At 41.5% G+C, this 14,408-nt stretch overlaps 1 protein-coding gene across 1 annotated transcript; it reads left to right on the top strand.

The window, feature by feature from the left end:
• Window positions 1-480: 480 nt before the first annotated feature.
• gnaz (guanine nucleotide binding protein (G protein), alpha z polypeptide) lies at window positions 481-11,277 on the top strand (the record flags this gene model as incomplete). Its single annotated transcript, XM_083983121.1, has 2 exons — window positions 481-1,203; window positions 10,933-11,277. The coding sequence occupies 2 exons, from the start codon at window positions 481-483 to the stop codon at window positions 11,275-11,277; spliced, it is 1,068 nt and encodes a 355-aa protein (XP_083839247.1).
• Window positions 11,278-14,408: the final 3,131 nt, after the last annotated feature.

The raw sequence follows: 14,408 nt of genomic DNA on the forward strand, positions 1-14,408 counted from the left end.
GCCATGTGGGAGGAGAGTGAGGGGGTTTTGCAATCCGCACACATCAAGTCCAAACACTTTCTCTACTGACAAACACTGAACGCTTCACGTCCAGCCCTCCTCCAGAGTTTTTCCTCAGGGGGAGCCCCTGCTATGAACCCCAGCTCCCTTGGCTTCAGCAGGCAGTCCAACCTCAGTGCCAGGCGCTGTGTGGGCATCCCACAAGTCTGGGTTCTGCCCACACAGGACTCACAGACTGCCCCTGAACAAAAAGAATGAAATACTCCTGAGTCACTCCTCTGTGTGGTGGCTCTCCTGTCTAGTGTTAAATTGGTCCGCTGTGAAGTTTCGTCTCGCCTCTTCCCCAGCAACCTCCTACCTTTAGTGAAAACCCTCTCCAACTCTTCCACAAGCACCTTTTTAGCCACCGCTTCGTTATAATTTGCTATCACATCGAGCAGCAGCACGAGTTCCTTTGTGCTCACCACGTGGTGGAGGACCATGGGATGCCGTCAGAGTTCGGAGGAGAAGGAAGCCGCGCGGCGCTCGCGGCGGATCGACCGCCACTTGCGCTCAGAGAGTCAACGGCAGCGGCGTGAGATCAAGCTGCTACTGCTGGGCACCAGCAACTCGGGCAAGAGCACCATCGTCAAGCAGATGAAGATCATCCACAGTGGTGGCTTCAACCTGGAAGCATGCAAGGAGTACAAGCCCCTCATCCTGTACAATGCCATCGACTCCCTCACCCGCATTATCCGGGCCCTCACCACCCTCAAGATCGACTTTCACAATCCTGACCGCGCCTACGACGCCGTGCAGCTCTTTGCCCTCACAGGGCCGGCTGAAAGCAAGGGGGAGATCACTCTAGAGTTACAGGGGGTGATGAAACGTCTGTGGGCTGACTCAGGGGTCCAGGAGTGCTTTCAACGGTCCAACGAGTACCACTTAGAGGACAACACTGCCTACTACCTGAATGACCTGGACCGCATCTCTGCAGCTGAGTTCATCCCCACCGTGGAGGACATCCTGCGATCCCGCGACATGACCACCGGCATTGTGGAGAACAAGTTCACCTTCAAGGAGCTCACCTTCAAGATGGTCGATGTGGGCGGACAACGTTCGGAGAGAAAGAAGTGGATCCACTGTTTTGAAGGCGTGACTGCAATCATTTTCTGTGTCGAGCTAAGTGGCTACGACCTCAAACTCTACGAGGACAACCAGACGGTAAGAAAATTTTGTTTTAAAAGGGTCGACATTTGTGCATATAAACTTTTGTATGCGTAAAAATCACTTACATGCAGCTGCGTGACACATCAGCACTAACACAGTGGTTTGAAGAGGTCCAAGGCCCTCACCACCCAATTAGCACAAATTATACAAATATTCTCTCCAGTTAAGTTTTTACACCATTCGTGAGAAGAGGTGGAACATTCATATCTCACCACAGGATTACATAACTCAAATGGCAGGGATACATCACTTCTGTGAGACAGATAGTACTTATCTGATTTACTGCAAAGATTTTTCAGATATCGATGCCAAATGAGAAATATTTGTATCAAATGGTTTTACAGTTCTGAGAAGCAAAGGGAGCGCAGGCCTGTTCTGCTGTGTCACTTCCTCTCTGTACACCCCCGTCTAAAACACAGCAGCCGTGCTTTGGCTGCACTGATAGAGGGAGCGCATTCTTGCTCCTTTTATCTTTTCTTTGCGACAGCACTTTTATAGGGACAATCTGAGATGAAAAGAGGTTATTTTCAAAATCATCTTTGCAAACTGCGCTGTTTGGTTATTACTTTCAATTAAAGCAATACTTAAAAAAAAAAAAATAGGAAGGAAGAGAGCTCGAAACAGCGGATTTCAGTTGCAATAATTAATGCCATGATTGTATAACAGAAGACTTACTCCCTTCATTTTATCAGTCAACAACATAATATCTGCCTTTTTCGGTTTAACTCTCTTACACTTACTTTGGTCTCTTTTAAACCATGTCATGTCACAGTGATAGCACCTTGCTCAACACACTGATGCACTGATAACGTCAAATGGAGACAGCTTGCTGGGAACAAATGCACACAGTGTTTAGCTTGCCGAAAGAGTTTGAAACCGCAAAACTGCAGAGCAGCTTATCATTTTAAGTAGGTAAACAAACATGCATGAGTTCACTCTACTAAGCTGACTTTGACTTGAACAGATCTTCACTATATGATGCAGCTTTGTACTGCTTTAAGTCTAAGCAGAAATAACTTGTTTACCCAATTTTGGGGGGCCAGAAGTTGCATGAATGATCTTTTCTGTAGAGAGAACTGATTTAGAGGTTGGCCACAGAAAAAAAAAAAAACTCTACTTTACTATATACCCAATATATTTTCATAATTTATTCCTCCATGTTTTTAAGACCAAATTGCTGTGGGTAGTTCCTCTAATAACCTCACATGAAAAACATGACCACTGTATCCACTGGACCTAAATGATCCTGTACAGCCCATTCAGTTTTGTCTAATAAAACAATTAGGAAATCCTTATCCAGATTTTATGGTCCTTATCCAACGTCTTTGACTAGGGGCATGAGTGGGCTAATTTTGTAGAAATGGGTGAAATGCATTCACAATTAAAGCCATTTTAAATCTGATTGAAGAGAGTGGCCAGTGTTTGTTATCTTCCTTTTCACGGCTGTGGAATTTGAACAATTTCCTATCCACAGCATATCCATCCTCTTATCTGAGTGTTTTGGAATAGCTGAGTAGTTATTGCTTGTTTAACTGCTTTTTTGATAATGGAAGGTCAACAACGGATAGTATTCTACCTTTTTATGACTAGGTCAACTATGAGGGGTCAGCTATTTTCTATTTCTTCACAGGGATGATTACATTTTTTTCCCAGAAGACGTTCCAGTATCCAGGTTCACCTTGGTGTCTTTATACAGTCTCCACTAGAAATAGCAGCGTGGAGTACACAGGAAACTTCGTCATCTCTGTAACTGAACTGGCCTGATAATTCGTGGGTTACCCGGATAAAACAGGGTGTACATTGTGCGAGGTTGGAACATGAAATCAATTAGTTTTATAGGTTAAAAATAAAGTCTGAGGAGAAGAATGCAGTATGGTGTTAATTGAGTTCACAGAATAAAGTGTGAGGCTGTACCTGTGAGAATTAGCAGATTGTGAAGGCACTGTGTAGCAATGGGAGTTCACAGGTACTCAGGAAAAAAAACAACTTTTATTATTGCAAGAAGAAACCCAGGGATCAGAAGCACCAAGAAGAAAGACATCCTGAAACTGGAGCAGCCATCCTGTTACAGAGCCTGCTGAACATATACATTACCAAAAAAAAAAAAAAAAGTATCTACTGACATTTAGCCTTATCTGATTCAAGTGAAACCCTTTAGCAAATAACTTGTGTTTGTCTTTTGTCTATCGACTGCTTCAACTTGCAGTCCACCTGGTACATTCTGTCTGTTTTTAGATGTATTTGGAGGTATTTTTTAGGTCGGCCATTGCTGTCTGTGATGAGCATGCATGCATAGCTTTATCCCTCATTACAAGATGTGCTATTCACATGCGGTCATACGCTTTTCTTGTGTGAGGATGAAAAAAAAAACTCCTTAAATGATTATTCATGCATTTTAGAAACCACTTAATCTATTCAGGGTGAGAAGTTAGGGCTTATCCCAGCATGTAATTAGTTATAAGTGGGGTACATGCTGAAAAAGTTGTCAGTCTGTAGTCTAACTGTCTTGCTGTGAGGCAACAGCACTAACCACTGAACCGCATCCCATAGTTGTTCTTGTCAAAATTATTGATGAGAGCATGGAACAGAAAGGACGCCACAAATTAATCTAGTGATGATCGGGCTTTTCTAAACCGTTTTCTTGCATGTGTGTGGCAAGGGCATTAGTCGCTTTCAAGATATTACAACTTTACTGTAAGAAAGACCAAAAGCAGGAAAACCAGTGGCTCCACAGTGCACACTGACAATGCCCTTCAGATAAATAACTTTTCCAGGGTTGGCTGTAGTTCAACATTTGTCACAATAAGCGGATGCAAACATCCTTAACATACTGTTTTATTAGTAATGAGCAGTTAATGAAGTTTAAACAAATGTCAATGCCAAATGTAAAACCAATCAATCAGTGAGTACAGATACTGATGGCAATAGTGCGTTAATTAAAATCCAATATTCATGACTTTCAAGGGCATTAAAACAAATATGTGGGTGGTTAAATTATGAACAAATCCAGAAATGAACATTTTGTAGGGTGTATGTCAAGATGTAACTAGCAGGCTATAACTTCATTACATAGGTGGTCCTATCGCAGACACACAACTTCATATCCTTATTTTATTGTTCATATTTCATCACAAGTATCATTACAGCTCTATACAAAGGATGAACAATACGGCAGAATAAGTGTATCGGTGCAAGTCAAAGCATGACCAAAAGCGATGATTTACTCACACATAAAGTGATTAAACTGAACCAAATGAATATTGCATAGTGCATGGAGGATGTGTTTAGTTTGATGCAATCACACCACAATAATGCTGACTACATTTGTAGATTTGAGCCAGTCAGAGATAAAGTACTTAAACGGCAACATAAATTCAGAGTTGATGCTGCTGTCATTTGTGATATAATACAGGCTGGTCAATTATACAAAAGCCCAGTGGAGATTCATAAAAGCAGTGCTGCACTAGCATACAAATGGAGGCCACAGAGGACATCTGGCCACACCCTCATAAATCTACAGGATGATCACACAGACAGCATATTGCAGCAGAGAATCTAAATGCCATAGTCACTCTACACCTAATGCCAGTGCTATCAGGACTGAGTGCAGGTACTTTATCGTTGCTGTTGTAACTTCAACATCTACAGAAGCTCCAACGTGAATTCCTGCATCTTGGAGCTGCCTGCTTCCATAACCACTGTCAGCTGACACAACACTGCTGAACAGCTGTTACCTAACACATAGTTTAGCCTCTACATGCTCAATATGATCTGCAGTTTGAGAAATAGATGAGTGTTTGTGTCTGTAAATCTGTTTTACATGGCTTACCATATATAGGGGAATATACGTATTTGCAATTAACCACAGTTTGGCTTCTGTTTAAGTTGGTTAAGATTAAGTACGGTATGACTGAAGATAAGGAGTGGGCTGTTAAGCTAACCCCGATTCACAAAAAAGACTGACAAGCTACTGTAGTACAGAAAATGAAAGAAACATACAAGAGAATAAAAAATATAGAGGCAACAAACCATAATACAAAACTTACAACAAAAAAACATTTACAGAAAGCAGAAAGCAGATCTTGGTGATTGGCTAAAAAGCCTCTCATTAACAACAGATTGTTAACGCAGATTGATCTCAGAGGAAATGAGTAGATATTTCTAAGAAAATGTTTTCCACCCATTAATTCAGCCTGCACAAGAGATGACTCAGTTTTTACATAAAGACAAATAATACTAATTGAGAGAGAAGGTCAGATAAGCTAGAGCAAGATGATTCTTGATTAACAGTCAACACATGAACATAACCTGAACTCAACCATAAAAAAAATGCACTAGAGCGAAAAAGCTGTTTCATTTTTATATTCATTAGGTTGGACCAGCGCAGAGGAAAAGTAGTGCTAATGTATTAGTTTAAACCTCCCTTGTATATATTGATAACTAATTAATGTGTCTTTTGCAATTAAATTAGCAAAGTGTTATAATTACAATTCGTGCATTGATAAGACGAGCTGCTGCTTTAATTAACTGCCTTAGCAGTCGAGCTTGTTTCCCTCCAGCATCAGCGATATTTACTCTTTGACTCAATAAAAACACTGACCCCATGACTCCATGTCAGCAGAATATGAACGTGGAAATCTATGGCACAACCACTAGTGAGCAGATGAGCACAACTGAACACAGGCATGAAAAACTGTTAATTAATGGACTTGACATAAATCTTTGAAATGAAACAATCCTTTAGTGCGACAAAGTCACAGTCATAGGTGACTCATCAATTTCTGTTCAAGTGCACCTCTGACTCATCTTTTTCTTAGCCTTATTTGCAAGTACTGCAAATCTGTGAACCCTAGTGGCACTATGCCTTGTTGATGAGGATGTTTGAATAGGGGCTCCATGAATCGTCTTATCTTATGGAAAACAACAGAGCACTTACTGATGATGGAAACTTGATGGGTTAGCCAGAAGGAGCACAACTTTGTGTTCCATTTTGTTTTTTTAATTCAGCCACTTCTACCACTGTCATCAGTTTGTCGGTCTGTGTGCGCCTTGGTTTGGATGATTGCTGCTCAGTATCTCCAGAAAACTGCATCTGTGTACAGTATATGTGCAAAAACTGTTTCAGTGGCTTTGAGCGCCCTCATTAGAAGGAGAGGTGTCATTTTAGTAATTGTAGCTTGTTGTGATCGTCTTAGTGATCTTAACCTTCAAAGCTTCCTACAATGTCACACCGGCAGAAAACAAACTCCTTCCATCCAGAGCGACGACGGTTGAGTTTCGATGCACCGCAGGAACGAAAATACACCATAATAATTACAGTACAACATTTACCCATTCCCTGATACATTTTCCCTGTCCCATCCCTGTCTTCATAATGAATCGGTTGCCATGGTTACTGTTGCTTAGCAACAGGCCAGTCAAATGCTCCTAATCCTGCGCTGTTGACAGTGAGCTGTGACTAGGGAAGGCAGGATGAGAAGGGGAGAGGAGGGGAGGAGAGGAGGGGGAGGAGGGGGCTGTACAACAAACAGCAGCGCTGGAGAGAATAGATATGAGGTGTATATGTGCATGCATCTACTGTATTGTGCGGCTGTGCGTGTGCGATTGTGAATGTGTTGTGCAGGTTTATATGCATTAGAGCACTGCAGTGTGTGTGTGTGTGTGTGTGTGTGTGTGTGTGTGTGTGTGTGTGTGTGTGTGTGTGTGTGTGTGTGTGTGTGTGTGTGTGGTAAAAATGAAAAGATGAGATATGAGGTTAGTGGTTGTTTAAGCCAAACATCAAGGCTGACACTGACTGCAGTGTCAGCTCTGTTGCTATTGTCTCAATGAATTCTGTAATTCCATCATGTGTGCTTTTCCTTTCACACTGCAGCAAACACATGAACTGATCTGAATATTAAACAACAGTTTCCCTGATCAGAGACTCATGCATCACATCGACTATTGTTCAGCGCGCACACAGACCTGCGTCTCAAAATGTATTCTGCAAAATCCTCCTTCCCTCTGTCACAGCATTAATGCTCTATCAAAGGAATCACTGTCATATAATTGATTTGCTCCATATGACACATTGGTGTTTTGAAAATCAGCTTTCCAGGAAGTGGAATGACATGACGAGACAGTGAAGAGATCATGTCATGCTTTTTTTCTTTTCTTTTTTTTACCCACTCCTTAAAAGACAGTGCTTACTCACATATAGGTCTCAGTGCCTCTGCTGTGTTATCTGGGTTTAGCATTTCAAAATGGGGACAGCATTAACAAAGAAACAGCTTATCGTTTTCCTTCCAGACACATCTTGTCTAAAAAGTTGCTGAAATACTCAACAATAGCCTCTAGTCTGAAGGATGCTACTACAGCTACTCAGGTGACATGTAGAATTAAGTTAGCTCACCCATACTACTAGCCTCCCTTCATCCCTAATAGTATAATAAAGCAATCATTAGTTATAATTTACAGGATAGACTCTGATACATCCTACTCAAACTCATACGAATAACAAGTAATGATACAGCATGCGAGGATAATGGATATTTTCCACAACATAATATTATGTACAAATGCAATGTGTGTGTTTGTTTGTTTCGTGCCTGAGCGCAGCAGTGTGGCTGCCCACAGTAGCAGAGTTTTTTAGTAATTAAACAGCGAGGGGGAAGCAGAGAGGGAGCGGCCTGAATAATGCAACTCTCAGGTGCAGCAGGAAAAAAACATGGTGACATAAAAAAAAAATTAAAAAAACCCTCATCTCACTCTGTAGATAAGAGCAGAACCCTTGTCCTTGTAAAGCTGTGACATTTAAGATGAACCGTAATGAATTAGGATGGGGTGACTGGCTGCACACTTAGCTCGATTTTTATTTATGGGAAACAAAGCAATGACACTGGGATGAACTTCCTCATTAATACTTAAGCTTAATTAAGGCCTGTGCCTCTGGAGTACTCTGACAGGAGGAGGTGATGGGGGGAAAGCAGTGTGTGTGTGTGTGTGTGTGTGTGTGTGTGTGTGTGTGTGTGTGTGTGTGTGTGTGTGTGTGTGTGTGTGTGTGTGTGTGTGTGTGTGTGTGTGTGTGTGTGTGTGTGTGCACATGCATCTGTATCAGTGGGTGTTTCAAGCAAAGGAAGGAGGTCTGCATGCTTTAGTACCCCTGAGTGCTGTTCTCCCCCATCCTCCCGCTCCCCATTAAGAAACTCTCACTGTACAAGCAGCACAGTGGCCAGGTAAAGACACTAGAGACCCCCCATCCCCACCCACCCCCCAGCCAACACCCCCCCCCCCCCCCCCCCCCGGGCGCAGCTGGCTGTCTCCTGCCATACTCTCTTAACAGCTGGGCTCTTGTTTTGACACCCAGGGAGGAGGAGGAGTGAGGTCAAACAGTCTGACATGACTTTGTGCAGTGTACAATGTTTAGGGACCAGCCTCGGTCCCAGAGGACATATTCTTCCACAGAAAGGAGAGCTTATGTTTCAATCTCATCTGGTAACAACACGTGAGGGAACGGGAGCAAAAAGAAAGACATATGGATAAACAAAGAGCAGTGTTAACACGTCAGTGCAGAGCTGTGGTCCGACAGATTCTTGCAAACACATGCTTATGCAATTTGTTTTGAACAAAACCTCAGTTTATTACCTTCCTCCTACAGTGTCTCATTTTAGTGTTTTAAAAATGCACTCTTTTTCATAGGACAGAAAGTCTTTCTGGAGACACTGAATGCAGTATCCAGTTTACAGTTTGCAATACTTCAGCAGACCTCAAGTACTGTTCATTGTGTTTGTGGAACATTGGTAATGGTCATGTATTTTTAAACCTCCATTAGCTGCTGTTAAGACAAGTTTGGGGCCGTGTGTGAGGGTTACCTACAACTTTAGCTTCTCATAACTGTAGCCTTTTCATCATTATCCAAAAATAGTGCACTTACACCACTGAATAATCAGGGTTTACTTTGAATCTGCACTATGATTGTCTAATCCTTAGCTATTCGCCTCGGTATCTTCTCTTTTTTTTTCACGCTGTGCAGATCTTGTGATTTGCTCAGAGCATCATGTTGTTTCTGTAACCTTTTAAACAGCAGTCTTCCATCTGACAACCTCCCAGTCACAAGCTACTGGCCAGTCGCCACATGCCAGCAGCTGCCATGAACAGATCAACTTTTTTTCCCCCTTTTTCTTTCTCTTTTCTCTTATACATTCAACGTCACATGAGCACCGAGTGTAAGGAAACACATGGATGGATGCACACACACACACACACATTCACAAACTGACACATACACACACACACAGACTTTTTCCTCTGCACCAAAAACTGCATATTTTATCATTCTGCAAATCTAGTGAGATTTGAACATAGATTATCATACGTAGATATCTAGTGGAAATATTTTGGAAATATCTGGTGGAATCAAATGTAGAAAAAAAAGATAAATAATCATAAAAAGAGGGGGAATTAACACATCTCTCTTGTCAGTTGCTGCCATTAAAGCATTATATCAGTGACCTTGACCTATGACCACCAAAACTTGATCAGTGCATTTCATCTAAGTGGATTTTTCTACCAGATGTGATAAAGTTCACACAACATGTTTCCCCCTTCATGAGAATAAGACAGACGGACAAACCCCCCCAAAAAAACATAATAACATTTTAATTACAGCTGAGTGTCTACACTGTGTTTTAATGCAGATACCAGTCACATTGTTCATATTTCTGTTCTCGTTGAAGACTCCTGCTCCTGTTCATCTGAGTCCTCCCCTTCCTGTGTCTTCTAACTAACTCATTTGTCTCACATGAAAGACATTAGTGTTTTCCATAATAAACTTCTCAAATAAATCTCAGATTTCTTCTTAACTTTGAAGGGGGGGATGTGGCACCTAATGTGATCCTACAAGCTAGAGATGATAATGCACCAATGTCTGGAGGAGTTCAGACATTTATTTAGGACATTAAATGCTGAGGAAGAAACCTTAGTGCCGGAGCAGTAATGGTGCACCAGAAAAAAAACAAAGAATAAATTAGATTTTGAGCATTTAAATGAACTCTGAAAGTGCAGCGGGAGAAGCTAAAGAGGTAGAAGTCAGTGTTGTTCTTATTGTCCGTCTGTAAGCTTTTAGAAGTCCCAGTGGCTGAGTGATTCTGTAACGACAAACTGTATAAGGTCAGACCAGTGTGTCCTCAGTGTAAACAGCCTGTCTGTCAACAGCCTCTGTCCCTGTCGCCACTGGGCACGTTCACATTTCCATATAAAACAATCGCTGCATTTTTAAAGAGCCATTCTTCACAGTGGAGTGAGATATGTCCGTAGCTACTGTAACAGAATAAAGATTCATCTCATCTACTCTGACTGATGGAGTCACCATTTTAGACTTGAGAGAAAGTGAGTGGTGGTAAAAGAAGGAATCTGCTGCTCCACAGGAGAATGGGAGTTCAGAAGCAGGTGTTCATCTGTCTGTCTGTCTGGAGTCTCTGTTGACATAACAGAGGAGCGTACCTTTGGCCAATCGAGTGGATATGAAATGTGCTGGATGACTTTAGACCTCCTCTTATAGCCTATTGTCTTCAATTTCCATCCTGGAATCCTGACTCATTTTCTCTCTTAGGTTTTTGACACATCATATGACTCAGATTATGTGAAAGGTTTGATAGTGGGATATGTTGAGCAGATCACGTTTCTTAGCAGTTAAAATGTCTCCTAATGGTCTGATTTTCTTTCTTTCTGTTTTTTGTCTTACAGAGCCGTATGGCCGAGAGTTTGCGCCTATTCGACTCCATCTGCAACAACAACTGGTTCACCAACACGTCGCTCATCCTCTTCCTCAACAAGAAGGACCTGTTGGCTGAGAAGATCAAACGCATTCCTCTGACAGTGTGCTTCCCTGACTACAAAGGTCAAAACACCTACGAGGAGGCGGCTGTCTATGTGCAGCGGCAGTTTGAGGACCTCAACCGCAACAAGGAGACCAAGGAGATCTATTCGCACTTCACCTGTGCCACTGACACCAGCAACATCCAGTTTGTGTTCGACGCTGTCACGGACGTGATCATCCAGAACAATCTCAAGTACATTGGGCTGTGCTAGGACCTGACGCTGGGTGTGGGGGCGGGAGGGTGGGTAAAGCGGGCTGCTTGGCAGCGGTTGGCCCGCCATCAGGCTGGATAAACAAAAGGCATGTGAGTGTGCCTGGCGGTTTATCTCTTTGAAGAGGTGCAACAGACAACTGCAAAGGAAATGAGGTAGTGAGGTGGTCAGGGAGAGACGATTCTGTAGATTAAACTGTTTCAGTTGAAACAACAGAGCTGATGGGCCATGGCCAAGATGGGATTTTTACCCAATGTGTTTGCACTGAATATGAGTATGCAGAGACACCCAAACACACACACACATGCACACAGACAAACACACACACAACACAACCTTATGTTTGCTCACACACAAGATCTTTGGATCAACAGTCAAGCACTTGTTTGTGCAAGGCAACACTGGAAATTTTAGACAGCTACCCCTCCCTGCCTGCCAGACCTGGGACTGAGTAGTAGGTCTGCGCCGGTGGTTTTCGGTGACTTTTGTCTCCTTTATTTTATTTGCCTGAGTCAGTTAATGCTGCTTTACAAGATGAATTTTGACAGAATCAATGTTCTCTTTTTTGGATTTTCACCCTAACAATGGTAACCAGTGATCGCACCTGAAGAAATGTAGAGAGAGCCTGTATTTCTGGGGAAAAAAATAAAAAAATTGTCAGTAGACATGATGTCACAGGGTTTCTGCCTAAAAGAGGAAACTGCCACAGTCTAAAGCTGAAGTGAAATACGTTTTCTACACACCGTTTCTGTTTTTCCCTCTGGTCGACTCTCTAATGTAGTTCTGTTTCCCACTTTCTTTTATCTTTTTTGTGCTTTAAAAAAAAAGAAGAATATGTCTCTCAAACCTGCCTTTTATAGCAGGTCACTGACTTACGATACCAGGAGTGTTACACTCGGTAGAGTAAGAAGTATTCTTTATGACCATTCCAGTTTCCAGCAAGAGACAACAAAACCAGTGCCAAGATCAGTTTGTAAATAAACCAGATCCCATCCATTACGTTCATTTTTTTCTGTTTTGTTTTGTTTTTATGGACAAATACATTAAAACATGCATGATTTTGTTACTTTGGGATACTAATATATTTTCTTTTGGATTATGTTCCTCTTTTATTAGGTTTAAATAATATATTCCCAAAAATATATATAAAAGTCAAACACTGTGTACGATTGTACAGTTGTCAGAGAGGAATCTATTGAAAAGAGTTATATCAATATAATGTGATTATGATGTGATGATGATGATGATGATGATGATGATGATGATGATGATGATGATGATGATGATGATGATGATGATGATGATGATGATGATGATGATGATGAGGATGATAGCAGTGATGATGACAAGGAAAACTACAAACAACTACAAAGTTAGCATGAGAGGAGAAAAGAGGATCAAAGGAGAACAAGAACTCTAGAAAAATATGAAAAACGGAAAAGCAAACCACGAAAGTTCAATCTTCCTCGCATTACCTAAGTGGAAATTGTTAAACAGTCAGTCAGTATGATGTGTAAATATACTGTAAGGTACACTCTTTGTTCAAACAAATGAAAATAAAGGTTGAGTTGGGATACTGTAAGTGAGATAAAGAGAGAGCGAGAGAAAGAGACGGAGGAAAACCCCACTCCACTCCTCCTCTTACCCTTTCTTTTCATTTCAGAGGGTGATGTGCAAACAACTCAGCAAAGGGCTTCAGGCTTGACTTTATGGGATGTCCACTTCAACAAAAGACAAAACAATTAAAAAAAAAAAAGAAATATAAAAAGAACAACAACTATGAATAAAACAACTTATGCAAATTTTCATGGTGTAGTATATGTGTCTTTGGGTGGTGGTTTGGTGCTTTCAGTGTGCCCGTCTCATCTTTCTTATTCTTTCATAATAATAATGATTTGCAACCTGGAAAAGAGCGTATCGTCCGATATCCCTGCTTCCGTCCTCGGTGTCCAAAAATCATGACATAAGAAGTGTTTGTCCTGTCCATACAATGTAGCCGCTGGGGCAAGAATAATTTGGACATAAAGTATGCAATTAAATTAGTCCTGAATGAACTTGGCCTATGTGATGGGGTGACAGCATGCACTGCCATACAGATTCCACTCTAATTAGTGTATAGACCCCAGCTGACCCAACGTGTCTGCCAGCGGGTTTGCTGACGTCCCCAAATATATGTTTTTGTTCTCTCATTTTCTTAGTCTTCAAAGAGTTAACTCTCACACAAATTAGATTTTATTTACTGTGACACGATATTTACGCAGCAAACCTCAACCACTGCATTAAAAAAACTGAAGAATGGTGTAATGTAGAACACTGCACATGCTCTAAATAAAGGATGATGTTTTTAACCAGCAGGCTACCATGTTACCTCTCTGTTATAGTCATGGTATTTTTCATGTTTTAACATCGTCACAGTACTGACAAAGGCTTTGGGTGGGTTCATACATAAAACATCACAGTGCTGTGTGGCTGATTTTAATTTTTTTTTATGATTATTATTTTTTATACATCTTATTTTTTAAGCTTTATTTACATCCCTGTGAGGAAAAACGTCCTCAGGTCATGGGGATGTTCTTTTGTGGATTGATTTAAGCAACAGTGGGAATTTGTTTGAGAGATGAACATAAATAAAATCCACTGCTGAGAAGAGAGCGTTCCGCTGAAATCATGCCTTGTGACTGTCATGTGGTAAGAGTTGGTGCCAACAATAAAAATGACTTGAGTTACAGAGCAGCAGGAGGATAGATGCTCAAAAAGGAGGTGTAGACATGCTCTCTGTCTGTTCATTCAAATGCATAGGGGAGTAAGTGAATTTTTTAAGCGCAAGTTGTAATTTGGTGGGACTGGTTTTCTGAGGACTGTTTGTCACAAGGTGGTGCTAGGCAGCTGACGTTGAGCTAATAGACTGATCTACATTAGTCTGAGGGGAATTAGCACAACCAGTGATACTAAATACATGCCGCATCTTCTGTGGGGTTGTCCCACAAATTGAAGCTTGGCTAAATTAAAGCTCAGCAGCTACTGTATAAGAAAGAGGAACTAAAGGAAAGTAAACACTGTCTGTCACACATCGTAAGAGCAATGATAATATAATTTATAACACCTCAGAGGCAAAGTGTGCACTGCAGAGG

The sequence above is a fragment of the Trachurus trachurus genome (assembly GCF_905171665.1).
Source record: "Trachurus trachurus genome assembly, chromosome: 12".
Lineage (NCBI taxonomy): Eukaryota > Metazoa > Chordata > Actinopteri > Carangiformes > Carangidae > Trachurus > Trachurus trachurus.